The sequence below is a fragment of the Coenobita brevimanus genome, chromosome 101 (assembly GCF_032717465.1).
Source record: "Coenobita brevimanus isolate Jiangsu-jjx chromosome 101, ASM3271746v2, whole genome shotgun sequence".
Taxonomy (NCBI): domain Eukaryota; kingdom Metazoa; phylum Arthropoda; class Malacostraca; order Decapoda; family Coenobitidae; genus Coenobita; species Coenobita brevimanus.
Window position 1 is genome coordinate 29,319,315 of NC_137054.1, and position 16,634 is coordinate 29,335,948.

Below are 16,634 nucleotides of genomic sequence, written 5' to 3' on the forward strand. Positions count from 1 at the left end.
CTGAAGGCTGCTGCTGAGAAGTTCGCCAGGCTTCACGACGCCCTAGACTTCAAGGCATCCGAGGGTTGGCTCTTCGCGTTCAAGTTGCGACATGGCCTTACCAACCGTAAAGCACATGGCGAGGCATTGGACGCTAACGAGGATGGAGTTGAGAGTTTCGGCACAAGGTGAAAGGCTTGATCGACAGGGAGGGGCTAACTCTCGGTCAAGTCTACAACGCTGACGAAACTGGCCTATTCTATCGCTCGCTGCCAACGAACACTCTAGCCGAGGAGACAGAGAAGCGTGTACCTAACCGCAAGCTTTCCAAGGAATGGATATCTGCTTTGTGTTGTGCCAGTGCTAACGGCATGCACCGGCTTACGCCCGTTGTTGTTGGCCGTGCAAAGCAGCCTCAGTGCCTTCGTGGGGTGAAGGATGTCCTTCCTGTCGTCTGATACCATTCTTTGAAGGCATGGTTCACAGCTGTGATCTTCAAAGACTGGTTTCACCGTCACTTCGTCAAGGAGGTCATCCATTACCAGAAGACACTGGGAATCCCGCGCGACCAGGTAAAGGCTCTCCTTCTACTTGACAATGCACCTGCCCACTCGTGCGACAAGGACTTGGTTGCTGAAAATGGCCGTATTAGGTGCATGTTTCTGCCACCTAATACGACTGCTCTCATTCAACCAATGGACCAAGAAGTGATCGTGGCAACAAAGCGCCTATACCGTCGGAAGTTCCTGGACGAGGTGATGGTTGTTCTCGTGGACGAGGATAAGCGCAGGGAGGGACGGGACACACGAGGCAAGCGGACTTTGGAAAACCTTCGCCGCTACAACAACAAGTCTGCGCTGTACAACTGGGCTAGTGCATGGAAGGAAGTCCCTGTGAAAACTCTTGAAAATGGTTGGTCTCGTCTGCTTCTCGGAACGGATGTGGAGTAAGATTTTCTAGGGTTTGACGTGGATGACTTCCATGCACGGCTATGTATGCACGGCGACGATGTAGATGTAGACGATGTTCGTGAGTGGTTGGATGACGACGAGGGCGATCCTGGGTATCAGACGTTGTCTGATATCGAGATCGTGTCTTCAGTTGCTGGTGTCAGTACCGAACTTGAAGATTCCGACGCTGAAGGCGACGATGATGCGGACTCCTCTCAGCAGGACACTACTCCAGCCATCCCCAAGCTGAGCGCACTCCGGGAACATCTAGAGTTCGTCCTAGACTACCTGGAATACCCGGACTGCGACAGGGAGATGGGGCCCTTGGGACTCGTGGAGGAAGTGCGTGCTTTCAGGCAGCACATCATCAATCATCAGAATCGTCAGTCATTGCGTCAATCAACCATTGACAGTTTTTTCAGGCCCGTGACCCCCGCTGTGCCCAGCCCTGGCTCCACTCCGTTGCCTCCCCAAGACAGGCCCTCATGCTCCGAGCCACAGCCCAGCACATCAGCCACGGTGGAGTCACCGCTCGACGTGAGTTTGCGGCTTTCTTCAGAGTCCTCTGCAGTGGGTACGCCATCACCACGACCCAGCGATGCACCCCTAGGTTACCTGCCAGTGATACTCTCGGACTCTGACAGTGAATAAACAGCAAGAACTTCTCCGCTAGACCACACGGGAATTTTGAGTGTTGTGTAGTGAAGAAAACGATGTGTTGTGTTAAGGATTTAAAGTTGTGAGAGAAAAGACTCAATAGAAAAATAATGTAATGTAAATAGACTTGTTTGTTTTGCCTTTGGAAAATTAAAAAAAATTGGGAAAAGTTAAAGTGCAACACTAAGCTACAATGGAGCATTATTTGGACAGAAGTGAACACTGTGAAGAGAACGGACTTCTGTGTGTTATTGACTAAGTTCAGTGCAAGACTTCAGGAACAGTGTACTGCAAGTGCTTCAGGAAATCGTTCTTACCGTCAGAGTCCGAGAGGAGGCGGTTATTCATCGAGGTGGCCAGGGACTTGCTGAAAGTAGCCAGAATGTTTCATACTGTACTTTTTTCCCTACTATACTTACCTCATTTCACTCTTTAATGTCCTTTATTGGTGTGAATAGGGTGTTAGTAGCTACGCATGTGCAGAAGGAATGTGTTTTTCTGAGTTAGGCTAGGTTAGGGTCCATAAGTACCAGAATGTTTATTAATGTATGAACATACTTCTAAACCCTCACTTTATGTTTCTTTTGCATTTATTTCAGTCATTTATGTGCCTTATTGGTGTGATTTGGGTCTTAAATAGGTGCTATGCATGTCCAGAGGGAGTTGTATAGGTGTTTCTCTGAGTCAGGGTCCATAAGTACAAGTCCATAAGCTGGGACCCAATATCCGGACAAAATCAATAACCTGACCTACCTATGGCTCAATTACGTCGGATATTGGAGTGATTACTGTATTGTGATACCAACTCTAATGTATGGAAGTGAAGCTTGGACGCTGTTGGAAGGACACAAGTCAAGAGTGAGAGCAGTGGAAATGAGTTATTCAAGAGGAGCCTGTGGGATCACATGGAGAGACAGGCTGACGAATGAGGATATAAAGGAGCATTGTGGTGTGGATGTGGATGTGATAGGAAGCGTTATGAGGAACACACTCAGGTGGTTTGGCCATGTGGAGAGGATGGAGGGTGAAAGACTGACGAAGAGAGTGTATGTGAGTGAGGTGGAGGGGGGAAGAGGGAGGGGGAGGCCGAGGATGAGATGGAGGGATAGGGCGGAGAGGTATATGAGAGAGGGGGGTGTGAGCTGGGAGCAGGGCAGTGAAATGGCAGGGGACAGGGCGACTTGGAGGCGATTTGTTTGTGGCCACCCAAAACGGGATTGAGGCGTCTGGCAATAGATAGATAGATAGATTGTGTATAGGTGATTCCCTCGTCTGTAATGGATTGTATTTTATCTTTTACTTTGGTTTTGCTTATGATGTAGCTGTAAAAAAGCTTCGGTTGATCACTACTTTTATTTATGATATCCTCCTCAACTGCTTTTGGGCTTCCCTCCTTATTCTTGTATAATCGTTTCTTGTCTGTTTGTAATTATTATATGCCCTTTCACTATTGTGTCTTCTGTATCTATTCCACAACAAATCTCTTTTTTCTTTTGATTGTTTACATTCTGTATTGAACCATTTCTTTATTTTCTTACCTGCTTCTTTGTGCTGTGGGATGTACTTCTGGACTCTTATTTCATAAAATTCACAAAATTTTTTATATACAGCATTTAAATCCTCTTCATATTTCTCCAATCTTTCCTGTCACTTCTTATTGCTTTTCTTTCTTTTACAGGTGGCTTTACATTGAGTGACAAGCCAAATGGTTTCCTGTAAGCCAAGAAACCATTTACTACGCTGGGTGGTAACCATATAACCAAACCATACATGCTCCCTACATGTCAACAAGTGGGTTGGTGGAGGATTAGTGCCCCTCCCCATAAAACAAATAACTCAAAGCCAAATGGCCACCCCTTACGGGATTGTGGCGTCTGGCAATAGATTGATAGATAGATTTAAATCTTGTCCTCTAAGCTCATTTTCCCAATCAATTTCTAAGAAATACTTCTTTAGGTCATGATAATTTCCCTTTTTATAGTTTAGGCTCTTTTTGTAACTGTCACTGCTGTTTACTATGTCATATGCTATCCTGAAGTTGCAATTTAGTACTGCATGGTCGCTTTTGCCGAGTGGAGGGTGATATATTAAACTGTCAATATCATTTTCTTGCCTAGTAAATATGAGATCCAGCATTGAGGGTACATCGAGTCCTCTTTTTCTGGTGGTTTCCCTCACATGTTGCGTTAGGAAAAACTCTTGCACGAGATCCAGGAGCTTTTGGTCCCAACAGCTTTCTTTTCTTATTATATCTAGAGTATTCCAATTTATATTTGTATTAAAATCTCCAGTTAGTATAATTCTTTCTGATTCCTCTTCCATTTTATGTAGTAATGCTCTTAAACTCAGAATTGTACTCTCTGCTAGGTCCTCATATTCGTATCTTTCCCATGTGTTTGATCTGGGTGGCATGTACAAATTGGCTACAATTACTTTCCCTTCAGATGTGTTGATCTCTACTGCAATCAGTTCTACTTGTGAGGGTATATCTAGTTTTATTTCATTGACTTTTAGATTTTTCTTAGTTAATATTATAATTCCTCCTCCTTTTTTTTAGTTTCTATCTCTTCTCCATATATTATATTCCTCTAAGTTTAGGATGTCATTTGATATCCTTGGTGTTAATTTTGTTTCACTTAGGCATATTATTTGTGGTTCATTTTCTCTGACATAATCATTCATCTCAAATAATTTAGATACCATTCTTTCCACATTTCAGTACATCAACTTAATCATCTTGTTTATATACTTGTCATGACATGGTTCTACTACCTTCCTCCTTTTTATTCCCTCCTGTTTATGTACCACTTTCGTACCTGCAATCCTATTACTTTGTAAAAAAATGTATTTTTCTCCTGTGTGTGCGTGTGTGTGTGTATTTACCTAATTGTATTTACCTAACTATATTTACCGAATTGCAATATACAGGAAATGAGCTACGTTCGTGGGGTCCCGTCTCCGTTTCACAATAAGTCAAATTTTGCTTCAAACTCGTTGAAGTTTATAGACTGGATGATCTCTTTGTTCAGGCTATTCCACTGGTCTATGCATCTATAAGGAAAACCATATTTCCTGATATCCTTCAAACAGCTTGGCTTCTTCAATTTCATTCCATGTCCTCTTGTTACTCTCTTATCCTATACAAACAGATATTCTCTGTCAATTTTATCTACTCCCATCATGGTCCTAAATACTGGAATCATGTCGTCCCTCTTCTCCTTTCCTCTAAGGAAGGCAAATCCAGCTTTTCCTGCCTCTCTCTGTACAACAGATCTGGTAGACTGGGGACCATCATGGTTGCTGTTCTTTGTATTCTCTCAATCTTGTTTTTGTGTGGGGACCACACTACTGCTGCATATTCTAACCTGGGGTAGATCATGGCCACAATCAATTTTTTCATCATCTCCTCATCCATATAATGAAAAGCTACTCTCATGTTAGTCAAGAGTTTATACGTCTCTCTAACTGTCTTGTTAATATGTTTCTCAGGTGACAAACTATCCTGAACTAGCACTCCCAAATCTTTCTCTTCTCTTGCTGTTGTGATTGATTCATTATCCATCAAATAATTCAATGATGGCCTCTTGGTACTTTTACCCATTTCCAATATTTTACATTTCTTTGCATTGAATTTCATTTCCAACATCCGGCTCCAATCGTGTATCCTATCCAGATCCTCCTGCAGCATTTTACAATCCTCCTCAACCTCTACCTTCCTTAAGATGTTTGCATCATCAGCAAAAAGACTTGCATAACTATTCACTCCATCTACCATATCATTTATTTAAATCAGGAACGTTACTGGCACCAACATAAAGCCCTTTGGGGCTCCACTTGTTACTTCCCTCCATCCAGACATCCTATCCTTTATTACTGTCCTCATTTGTCTGTCTCTCAAAAAGTCTCTCACCTATTCCAGGAGGTTCCCCTTCAGTCCTCCTATATGCTCTAGTTTCCACATTAATCTCTTATAGGGTACCTTGTCGATGGCCTTCTCCAAATCTAAATATACACAATCCACCCAACCATCTCGCTCCTGTAGCACGTCAATCGCTCGAGCAAAAGCTCAACTAGTTGGAAACACATGACCTTCCACTTCTGAATCCTAACTGGCTATCAGCCAAAATATTGATCTCTTCCAGATATTTTATCCACCTATCTTTCAGGATTGTCTCGCACAATTTTGCGGCCATGCTGGTTAGGGACACTGACCTATAATTCAGGGGTTCTTCCCTGTTTCCTCCCTTATAAATTGGTACCACATTTGCCATCTTCCATTCTTGAGGCACTTTCCCCTCTTCCAGAGAACACACAATTAAACTGTGAATCTTATCCGCTAGTTGTTTTCTGCATTCTTTCAGTACCCAATTAGAGATTCCATCTGGTCCTGGGGCTTTCCTTACATGTTGAGTTTCTAGTAGTTTATACGCTTCCTGTACTTCCACTTTTAAATATTTTATTACTACCTTCCTAGTCACTCCCTCCCCTTCCACAAACTCCTTTTCATTAGTGAAGACCGACTTGGAAACATTTGTTCATTATTTTAGCTTGCACTGCCGCATCATTATAGACCTCTCCTTCCTTCTACTTTCAGTTTGGTGATTCCTTCCTTTTGTTTCAATTTGCAACTGACAAATCTATAAAACAGTTTGGGTTCATCTTTACATTTGTCTATTCTACCTTTTTCAAAATTCCTTTCTTCCTCTCTACGTATTCTTGTGTAATCATTTCTGGTTCTTTCATATTCTTCCTTTGTTCTGTTGTTACCACTCTTGCTCCAGTTGTTCCACGCAATGTCTCTCTGGTTTTTTGGTATTATACACCTTCTATTAAACCACTCCTTTTTTCCTGTTTTCTTTCCCCTTTACTCTTGGCACAAACTTTTCCACTCCCGAATTATAGACGTCTAGGAAGATATCCCACTTCCTCTGTATCTCTCTTGTTTCTCTGAATTTTCTCCAATCTGCATTTTCGAAAACTTTTTTCAATCCTGTAAAATTTGCTTTCCCAAAGTTGTATCTTCCCTGCCAATAAAGCTCGTCTCTTGGCTCCATATTCCCTGTTATCATCTGGAACTCAAAGACCACATGATCATTTTTTCCTATACGACACAGATTTTTCAAAGATTCTATTACATCAGGTCCTTTGGTAAACAGTAAGTCTAATCTTGCTGGTGTGTCCTCACCTCAGAAACATGTCTCTTCTTTGACCCATTGTGTCATCACATTGTTCATTGTTATATTTAATAATATAGTACCCCATGAATCTTTGCTGCCTCCTGAGTCCCATTCCTCCCAGTTCACCTCTCTACAGTTAATGTCACCCATTAAAATTATAATGCTGCTTTTCTCAATTCTTTTCTGTAAATAACTAACCATGTCTGACAACATCTCCTTTTATTCATCATCATTCCATGCTCTTGTCTTAGGGGGAACATACACTACCGCCATATCTCTCTTGCTATTCTCTCCAGTTACTAATTTCAAATTTATCACTTCAGCCCTGCCTTCTCCCATATCCACGGTATTTACATTTATGTTGTTCTTCACTGGTATCATCACTCCTCCTCCTGTTTTTTCTTTTCTGTCTCTTCTCCACAGTTTGTATTTACCATCTCCCACATGGACATCAATATCCTCTCTTAACTTAGTTTCTACAAAGCACATAATATCAGGATCATGTACCCTCAAGAAATCATTAATTTCTAGCCTTGCCGATATTAAACCATCAACATTAGTATATGCCACATTCAAATTATTTTTCATGTTCTTTATACCTTCTTTTCTCCTTCTCTCCGTCAGTACCACTTTCTTAATTTCTGATCCATGACTCTCCAATAAAACACTGACTTCTCTTCCTCCGTTCTCTGTTCGTTTTTTGCCTTTGCTTCCGTGACTAACTCCTTTATTTTAGCTCTTTCTTCCTCATTTGCATCTCCCCTTATCCAAACATTTTTGAACCCTTCCTTGTCTGATAATTTCCATGTTCTATTGATAATTTCATATACTGTTGCCTGGGACTTAAATTTTACCTTCAATGGCTTCGCCCCTCCTTCCTCGTACTTTCCTAACCTAAACACTTCTTCAATCTCTTCTTGAGCTTTGTTGTTCCCCCCCATAACTACTGATATTATTTCTTTAACCTTACTCAGTTCTTCTCTTTCTCTTTCTGATCTTACTGTCATATGTTTTTCTTTTACTCCTGAAATTATTACACATTTTTTCTTATATGCTACATCCCTAACTAAAGATTCTCTACTTCTCAGTACCCTAACCACTTCCTTCTCCACCTTTGCCTTGCTTTGTTGTTCTATAATCGCTTTCCTTCTTCCTGAATTTTCTTCCACCCCTTATGTTGCTCCTTGATTTCTTTAATGTGCTCATCTTGCATCCTTGATTTGGATTCATACTCATCTAATTTGCTTTTCATCCTGTCCCTTTCTTATGTTTTATTTAATTAGAGGCACATTCATTACTCACTTTTAATTCTGTGACTTCTCTTTCTTGTTCATCACTGCGTGTACAAACTTTTCCCAGTTTATTCCAAAGAATTTTGATCTCATTTTCCTGTTCTGTGGTCCATTCCTGTAACTCCCTAATTACTGCCCATACCTTTAACTCCTGGACATTCCTTTCTGCTGTTTTCTCTACTTCTGCTACTCTTGTTTGGTTCAGCTTAGTAGTTTGTGTGTGTGTGTGTGTGTGTGTGTGTGTGTGTGTGTGTGTGTGTGTGTGTGTGTGTGTGTGTGTGTGTGTGTGTGTGTGTGTGTTGCTTATAGTGATAAGACTTACCTGTATGATATTCTTGAGAACCTGAGCCTCAATGACCTCTTGCCATGCACAAGTCTTCTGGTATAACGAAACCACCATTGACATCGAACGTTCAGCAAATGGAACAAAGTTCATTGTCACCCAGTCAGTCTGAATGAGAAAAGAAAGGGAGGGTGAGATGTTAGATACCTTGTCATTTGCATGTTTATGATTTCCCGATGCTGAACACAACCACCCATTTGGGGTTGTCAGTAAGAAACCTAAGTGTTACAATACAGTACCCATGAAGCTGTTATTGAGGTAGTTTTAAACCCTTAATTACTAAGAAGTTTCCATGTCAAAAAATTTTTACAGAATAAAATACCTATTAAATATAATAACACTACTTGATGTACAGTAGTGCAGCTCTCAGGTGACTGCCCTTTCCTCTCTTCCTTCCTTCCTCTTCTGTCTTTCTTTCCTTCATTCTTTCCTTTTCCTTCAGCCTATGGGTGACTTTACACTGAGTGACAAGCCAAATGGTTTCCTGTACACCAGGAAACCATTTACTATGCTGGATGGTAACCATATAACCAAATTATTGCACCTAGTGGTTTAGTGGGGTGTGCCTGCTAAGAGAGATGAGAATGGCAGTGCGTTAATGGACATTTGTGCTGTGAGGGGGTTGGTGACAGCCAATACCCTCTTCAGGCACAAAATGATCCACAGGTATACATGGTGAGTGATGAGAAGGGTGGGTGGTGAATTGAATTAAAGGAAAGCAATGATTGATTATGTGTCTGTGGATGAAAGGATGCAAAAATGTGTAATGGATGCACGAGCTTATAGAGGTTGGGGGAGTGGATTTTCTGACCACTACTTGGTGGTGGCCAGAATCAAGATCCAAGTAAGATGGAGAAACATCTTCACAGCATTCAACAACTTCCCATCTACTCCATATATTCTTAACACTTTCCACAATCCTTGTTTATCCACCCTGTCATATGCTTTCTCCAAATCCATGAAAGCCGCATACAACTTCTTTCCCTTCTCTAGAAACTTTTCCACTAAAGATCTAAGCATGAATATCTGATCTACACAACCTCTTCCCTTCCTAAAGCCTCCTTGTTCTTCTCCAACTAATTTCTCTGTTCTTTCTCTAACTCCGTCAACCAGTATCCTACCATACACTTTTCCTATTATACTAAGAAGACAAATGCCCCTATGATTACCACATGCTTCTCTTTCCCCTTTTCCTTTGTACAAGGGAATAATTATACCTGACCTCTAATACTCCAGGACTCTCCCTTCCTCCCAGGCCAATCTGCACATCTTCCACATCCATTCTACTACTATCTCTCCCCCATGCTTCAGCATTTCACCACACACTCCATCAATTCCTGGGGCTTTCCCCGATTTAACTTTCTTCATTGCTTCCACAACTTCTATCCTACTGATTTCTTCCTGTCTTCTTCCCTCCCTCCTTCTCCCAGCCATTCCCCAGCCACTTATACTGTACTTGCATTACTTCCATCCTTTATGTTCAACAATTCCTTAAAGTGTTCTCTCCATCTGCTCACTTTTTCTCCCTTCTCCACTAGTAATCTACCATTTTTATCTTTCACTCCCCTGCTAACCTCACTTCCACCCTGTCTTACAAGTGTTGGAAGCAAGAGTGTGGAGAGGGTGGGAGAATAGAATCTCAGACCATCACTTAGTGATGGCCTAGGTAAGGCTGCAAAGAAAATGGGTGGAGGTGGAGAGAAAAAGGGGAAGACAGGAGGAAACAGCTCCTGTGAAAAGAGTGGAGAAGTTGCAAGAGAAGGAGAAAATGGCAAAGTATAAGAGCACAGTGGAAGAAAGATTGGGAAGGTATGAATTAGAGCTGATGGAAGGGGTGGAAAAAGCATGCAAGATATTCACGGAAGAGACAGACACAACATGCGAGGTGGTTTGTGGAGTGAGGAGGAGATGCAGGGATGTGCAAGGGACTGCATGATGGAACGATGAGGTGAAATGAGCTAAGGAACAAAAGAAGAAGGCATATAGTGAATGGCTAGCCTGAATAGGTAGGGAAGAAGATGAGAAAGAGAAGAGAGAGGTATATGTGAGCAGAAGGGAGGTGAAGAGATTGGTGAAGGAGAGTAAGAAGAGAATGGATGAAGAGTTTAGGAGGAATCTGAGTGTGAAATGGAGGGAGAGTAAGAAATTGTTCTGGAAGCAGGTAAAGAAAGTAAGACTGTGTGAAAGGGGAAATAGTAGGGAAGTGAAAGATGGGAATAACTGATTATTGGTGGAGAAGAGAGAGAAAATGAGGAGATGGAAGGAGCACTTTGAGGGTTTGTTGAATGTAGAGTGTGAGAGCAGTGCGAGTGTAAGTGGTTGGGGAATGGCTGGGAGAAGAACAGATGAGAGGAGGGAGGAAGAGATCAGTAGGGCGGAAGTAGTGGAAGCAATGAAGAAGATCAGGTTGGGAAAGGCCCCAGGAATTGATGGAGTGTGTGGTGAAATGCTGAGGTATGGGGGTGAGATTGTTGTGGAGTGGATATGGAAGTTGTGTAGATTGGCTTGGGAAGAGGGAAGGGTTCCAGAGGACTGGAAATCAGGTATAACTGTTCCTTTATACAAAGGAAAAGGGGAGAAAGAAGTATGTGGTAACCACAGGGGTATTTGCCCTCTTAGTGTGACTGGAAAATATATGGTAGAATTATTATTGATAGGGTTAGGCATATAACTGAGGAGCTAGTTGGAGAAGAACAAGGAGGATTTAGGAAGAAAAGGGTGTGTAGATTAGGTATTTGCTCTAAGATGTTTTGTGAAGAAGTATCTAGAGAAGGGAAAGAAAGTGTATGCTGCTTTCATGGACTTGGAGAAAGCATATGACAGAGTAGATAGGCAAGGTATGTGGAAGGTATTAAGAATATACGGAGTGGATGGGAAATTATTGAGTGCTGTGTGAAGTCTATGTACAATAGAGACAGGGGTACGGTGCAAGTGGACGGTGAGCTGAGTGAGTTGTTTGATCTAAATGTGGGAGTGAAACAGGGATGTGTGATGTCTCCATGGCTGTTTAATATATTCATGGATGGGGTTGTAAAGGAGGTGCAAGGTAGGGCAGTGGATGTGGGGGTGGCTCTAATGAATGAGGGCAAGGTGTGGTAGATTCCGATGTTGCTGTTTGCTGATGATACAGTATTGTTGAGCGAAGATGAATGGGAGTTGGAAGGTTTAGTGAATGAATTTGGGACACTGTGTAAGAAGAGGAATCTGAAAGTTAATGTAAACAAGAGTAAAGTTATGGTGTTTGAGAGGAACGAAGTCAGAGAATGTACAGTGAGGTTGGATGGTTAGGATACGGAGAGTGTGTGTGAATTTAAGTATTTGGGTAGTGTGATGAGTAAGGATGGAAGTTTTGGGGATGAAGTGCTTGAAAGAGTACAGCAGGAAAGGAAGGTTGTTGGTTCACTGAAAGCAGTGATGAGAAATAGGGAGGAAAGTATGGAAGTTAAGAAGTCACTGCCTGATAGTATTATGATCCCTACCCTGACATATGTAAGCGAGATGTGGACCTTGCTAGAGGGGAACAAGTCAAGAGTAAGAGCAGTGGAAATGAACTACCTGAAAAAAGCATGTGGCGTGACGTGGAGGGACAGGCTGACAAATGAAGAAGGGAAAGAATGTTGTGGGGTGGATGAGGATGTGACTGGGAAAATTAGGAGAAATACACTGAGGTGGTTTGGACATATGGAATGAATGGAGAATGAAAGACTGACTAGACGCTGGTCTAGAATGCGAGCTGTTTGCGGAATCGTTTAATCTCACCCAGTTGGTAAAGCAACCAGCCAGAATACCTGATAATCCTGACCATAATGCCCATCTCTTGGATTTATTCTTGACAAATAATCCAGATCAATACAGGATAGAGGTACTGTCACCACTTGGATCCTCAGACCACAATCTCATCAAAGCCTCATTAGTTAACCCTCCTACACCTCCCCATTCCGAACCTGTCAGGGTGACCCGATGGCACTTTGACAGGGCAGACTGGGATGGATTTAGAAATTATCTTGCTGATGTTCCATGGCAGTCTTTCTTCTCTAGTGATCCCAATTCTACCCAGTCCCACATTTGTGACTTAATACTAGCTGGTATGGATTTATTCATACCAAGTCAACAATTCACTAAAAGATCAAACTCTCCAAAATGGTTTGATGGCAATTGTGCCAGAGCAACAGCCCAAAAGTCATTAGCATATAACTCTTACTTAAAATCAAAAACACCTGAATCACTCTCCCAATTTAAAATTGCTAGAAATCATGCAAAAGCTGTATTAAATCTATCTAAATCAAACTTTCTTCAAAAGCAAGCATCAAAACTACTTAACAACCCTAATGACAATAGAATATTCTGGTCAACTCTTAATTCTTTCAATAATAACTTTAACAAGTTATCTTCCATTCCCCCACTAAAATCTTCAGATGGCAATATTACAAATGACCCACGCGGGAAAGCAGATATCTTTGCTAGTACCTTTGCAAGAAACTCTACCATAGATGATACCAGCCAGAATGTCTCAGTACTGGAACTTGATTCTCCCGAAATTGCCCCACTTAAAATACAGACAAGATTTGTATAATCCATCCTAGACAATTTACCTACCAACAAAGCTCCAGGTCCAGATGGAATTCCACCAATTGTTTTAAAAAAGTGTTACCATGAACTTGCCTCTGTCCTAGCTAAATTATTCAGACTATGCATACGTACTTCTTTATTCCCAAATTCATGGAAAGAAGCCAATATCCACCCAGTTCCGACGAAAGGAAGTTCGTCTGACCCCTCCAATTACAGACCAATAGCTATCACATCTTCTCTTGGTAAGGTATTTGAAACTTTAATTAATAAGCATATTGTTAAACATCTTGAATCCAACAACTTAATTAATGATAGACAATAGGGTTTTCGCCACGAAAGATCCACCATTGACATACTCAATCTCTTAACTCATACCATCCATCAATCAATTGATCTTTTTGGAGAAACTCATGCAGTAGCTCTTGATATCTCTAAAGCTTTCGACAGAGTATGGCACCGTTCCCTGTTGTCCAAACTCCCTTGCTATGGACTAACGTCTTTTGTTCCTTTGATTTCTTCTTATCTTAGTGACAGGAAAATGAGAGTAAAAGTAGATGATGTATATTCGAATTTCCACTCAATTAACGCCGGCGTGCCGCAGGGATCAGTTCTGGCACCAACCCTATTTCTGGTTCATATTAATGATCTCTTATCTGTCACTCACTCAACACTACATAGTTCATTCACACTCAGACATCCATTTACAAAGTCTAATATCTCTACCTCTCAACTCAGTACAGCCATCTCCATAAATCAAGATCTAGCTACAATCAGTGAATGGGGACAAAACAACCTTGTCTCTTTTAATGCTAGTAAAACTAAATATATATACAGTTTACTAATAGACAGATACTGCCAGATTCGTACATTACCTTCAGTGCTACTAATATTCCCATCTCCAAAAGTATTGAAATTCTTGGTGTCTCACTTAACATGCCCTCAGCTGGACCTCTCATGTCAGATCACTTGCTAAAACCGCCTCAAAGAAACTTGGATTATTGTACAGAGTCCGTAACTTCTTCGCCGATGAGCAGTTAGCTATAATTTATAAGAGTCATGTGCGCTCTCAGCTTGAATATTGCTCACCCTTGTGGAATGGTTGTGGAGAGGTTGTATTAAGACAACTAAACAAAATTCAGAATAAAGCTGTTAGAATCATTAACAACCCTGCCATTACATATAAACTACCTCCCCTGCAAGTAAGAAGGAATGTTGCCTCCCTTGCATTATTTTACAGATATTTTTTTGGCAAATGCTCAGACGAAGTTGCGTCCATGGTGCCACCTCTCCATGTCTTCCCTCGTGCTCCACGGGCATCTGGTAGCGCTCATGACTGGAATGTCACTCAACCATATTGCAGAACTTCTACCTATCAGAATTCTTTCATTCCCCGAACTGCATCTCTCTGGAACTCGCTTCCCCAGAGTTGTTTTCCTCCAAATTTCAACCTACAACTGTTCAAGTCTAACTGTTACAGATATTTTATGAACAGAGGACACCAGTAATTTGGTGTATGGATTATTTTTTTTCTCCATTTGTTTTTCCTTCCTCCGTTCTGTAAAAAAAAAAAAAAAAAAAAAAAAAAAAAAAATGTAGCTGAAGTGGAGGGAGAGGAAGGGGGAGACCGAGGATGAGGTGGAGGGATGGAGCTGAGAGGTATATGCGGGAGGAGGGAGTGAGTTGGGGAAAGGCAGTCAAATGGTGGGTGACAGAGTGACTTCGAGGCATTTCGTCTGCGTCCACCCTTCGCGGGATTAGGGCGTCGGGCTATGGACAGATAGATAGACAGACTGTACATACAGTCATGTATAAGTCAGGTGTTTTTTGGTTTTCAGTGATTTTCTTTCATGATTTTCTTGATGTTTAGCATTACTCTGGATATTCCTATGTGTGTTTTGATGTCTAAATATGGCAGACTGACCTGAAAACAGTGCCAAAATTAGAAGAAGTACTATACATACAGTGGTGTATAGGTAGGGTGTTTTTTGGTTTTAATTTTTTTCATGGTTTTCTTGGTGTTTAGCATTACTTAGGATATTCCTATGTGTGTTTTGATGTCTAAATATGCCTGAATGACCAGAAAACACTGCCAAATTAAGCACAAGTACTGTAAAAAATAAGGTAGGTATGGGCTGGAGGTGGGTATAGGTAGGGTCTGGGTGTTGTAGAGGAATAGTGTTCATTATCCAGATGTTGCCACTATTCAGACATCCATTTGGCTCTATTATGTCCAAATAAATGAGGGATTACTGTTTATATGAGTTCTAATAATGAGGGGTCTTCTGGTCCTCTTCTTCTGGTGTTTTCCTTTACATGTTGTGCAAGAAAAAATTCCTGTATAAGATCCAAAAGCTTTTCATCCCAACAAATCTCATGGCTTTTTACATCTAGAGTAATCCAGTTTACATTTGTGTTAAAATCTCCCAGTAGTATAATTCTTTCAGACTTTTCTTCCATTCTGTATATTAGGGTTCTTAAACTCTGAACTGTCTTTTCTGCCAGGTCTTCATATTCATCTCTATCCCATGTGTATGTTGCGGGTGGCATATATAATTTGCATTGTGGTGTGGATGTGGATGTGATAGGAAGCGTTATGAGGAACACACCGAGGTGGTTTGGCCATGTGGAGAGGATGGAGGGTGAAAGACTGACGAAGAGAGTGTATGTGAGTGAGGTGGAAGGGGGAAGAGGGAGGGCAGTGAGATGGCGGGGGACAGGGCGACTTGGAGGCTATTTGTTTGTGGCCACCCCAAACGGGACTGAGGCGTCTGGCCGTGGGATTATCCCTTCTGATGTACTAATCTCTACTGCAACTAATTCTACTTCTGAGGGTGTGTCTATTTCTATCTCTTTTACTTGGAGTCCTTTCTCTGTTAGTATCATAACTCCTCCTCCTTTTTTTTACATTTCTGTCTCTTTGCCAAATACATTACTCCTCCAAATTTAAAGAGTCGTTTGATATCTTTGGGGCTAATTTTGTTTCTGTTAGAAAAATAATATGAGGCTCAGTCTCTATGATTTAGTCTTTTATCTCTAATAATTTGGATACCTTCCCATGTACATTTGAGTACATTAACTTAGCCAGTATGCATGAAGGTGCTAAGGCTGCAGTGCATGTGGATAGTGAAATGAGTGAATTTTTCTACATGAAGGTTGGATTGAAACAAGGATGTGTCATGTTTCCATGGTTGTTCAATCTGTATATGAATGGGGTTATAAAAGAGATACAATGTAGGGCAGTGGATGTTGAAGCAGCCCTAGTAAGATAGTGCAGTGTTTGGGAACTACCTGTACTGTTGTTAGCAGATGATACTGTTTTGTTAACCCATCCCATCCCGGCTGATTTTCCACCACCGACCCCTCCCAATCCTGGCAGATTTTGGATTTGTTTTTTTTGGGCTCAAACCTCCACTTTTGGTGAGAAACAATGGCAGATCACAGAGAAAGTGCTTACCTGGGACTAGAAATGGTCAAAACAGGTGAGCCACCATGCATCTGGCACCGTATTCTGTAAAGGCGCTCAGCTGCTGTCCCGTTTTCCATGGTTGAGGTACGTATTGGAAATCATTCAGAATTGGCAGATATTTATTAATTTGGAACAAAATAACATGTAGTACAAGAATATATTAGTTTTCACACAAAAATATAGGCAAAATAAGCATTGATC

At 41.4% G+C, this 16,634-nt stretch overlaps 1 protein-coding gene across 1 annotated transcript in view; it reads right to left on the minus strand.

Annotated features, from left to right (window-relative positions):
• LOC145414995 (protein MON2 homolog) overlaps nucleotides 1-16,634 on the minus strand; it is a 570,120-nt gene that overhangs the window by 146,485 nt on the left and 407,001 nt on the right. Inside the window, exon 26 of the mRNA XM_080284414.1 lies at nucleotides 8,378-8,506. Within this exon, the coding sequence (XP_080140540.1) occupies nucleotides 8,378-8,506 (129 nt within the window). The remainder of the gene's footprint in view (nucleotides 1-8,377; nucleotides 8,507-16,634) is intronic.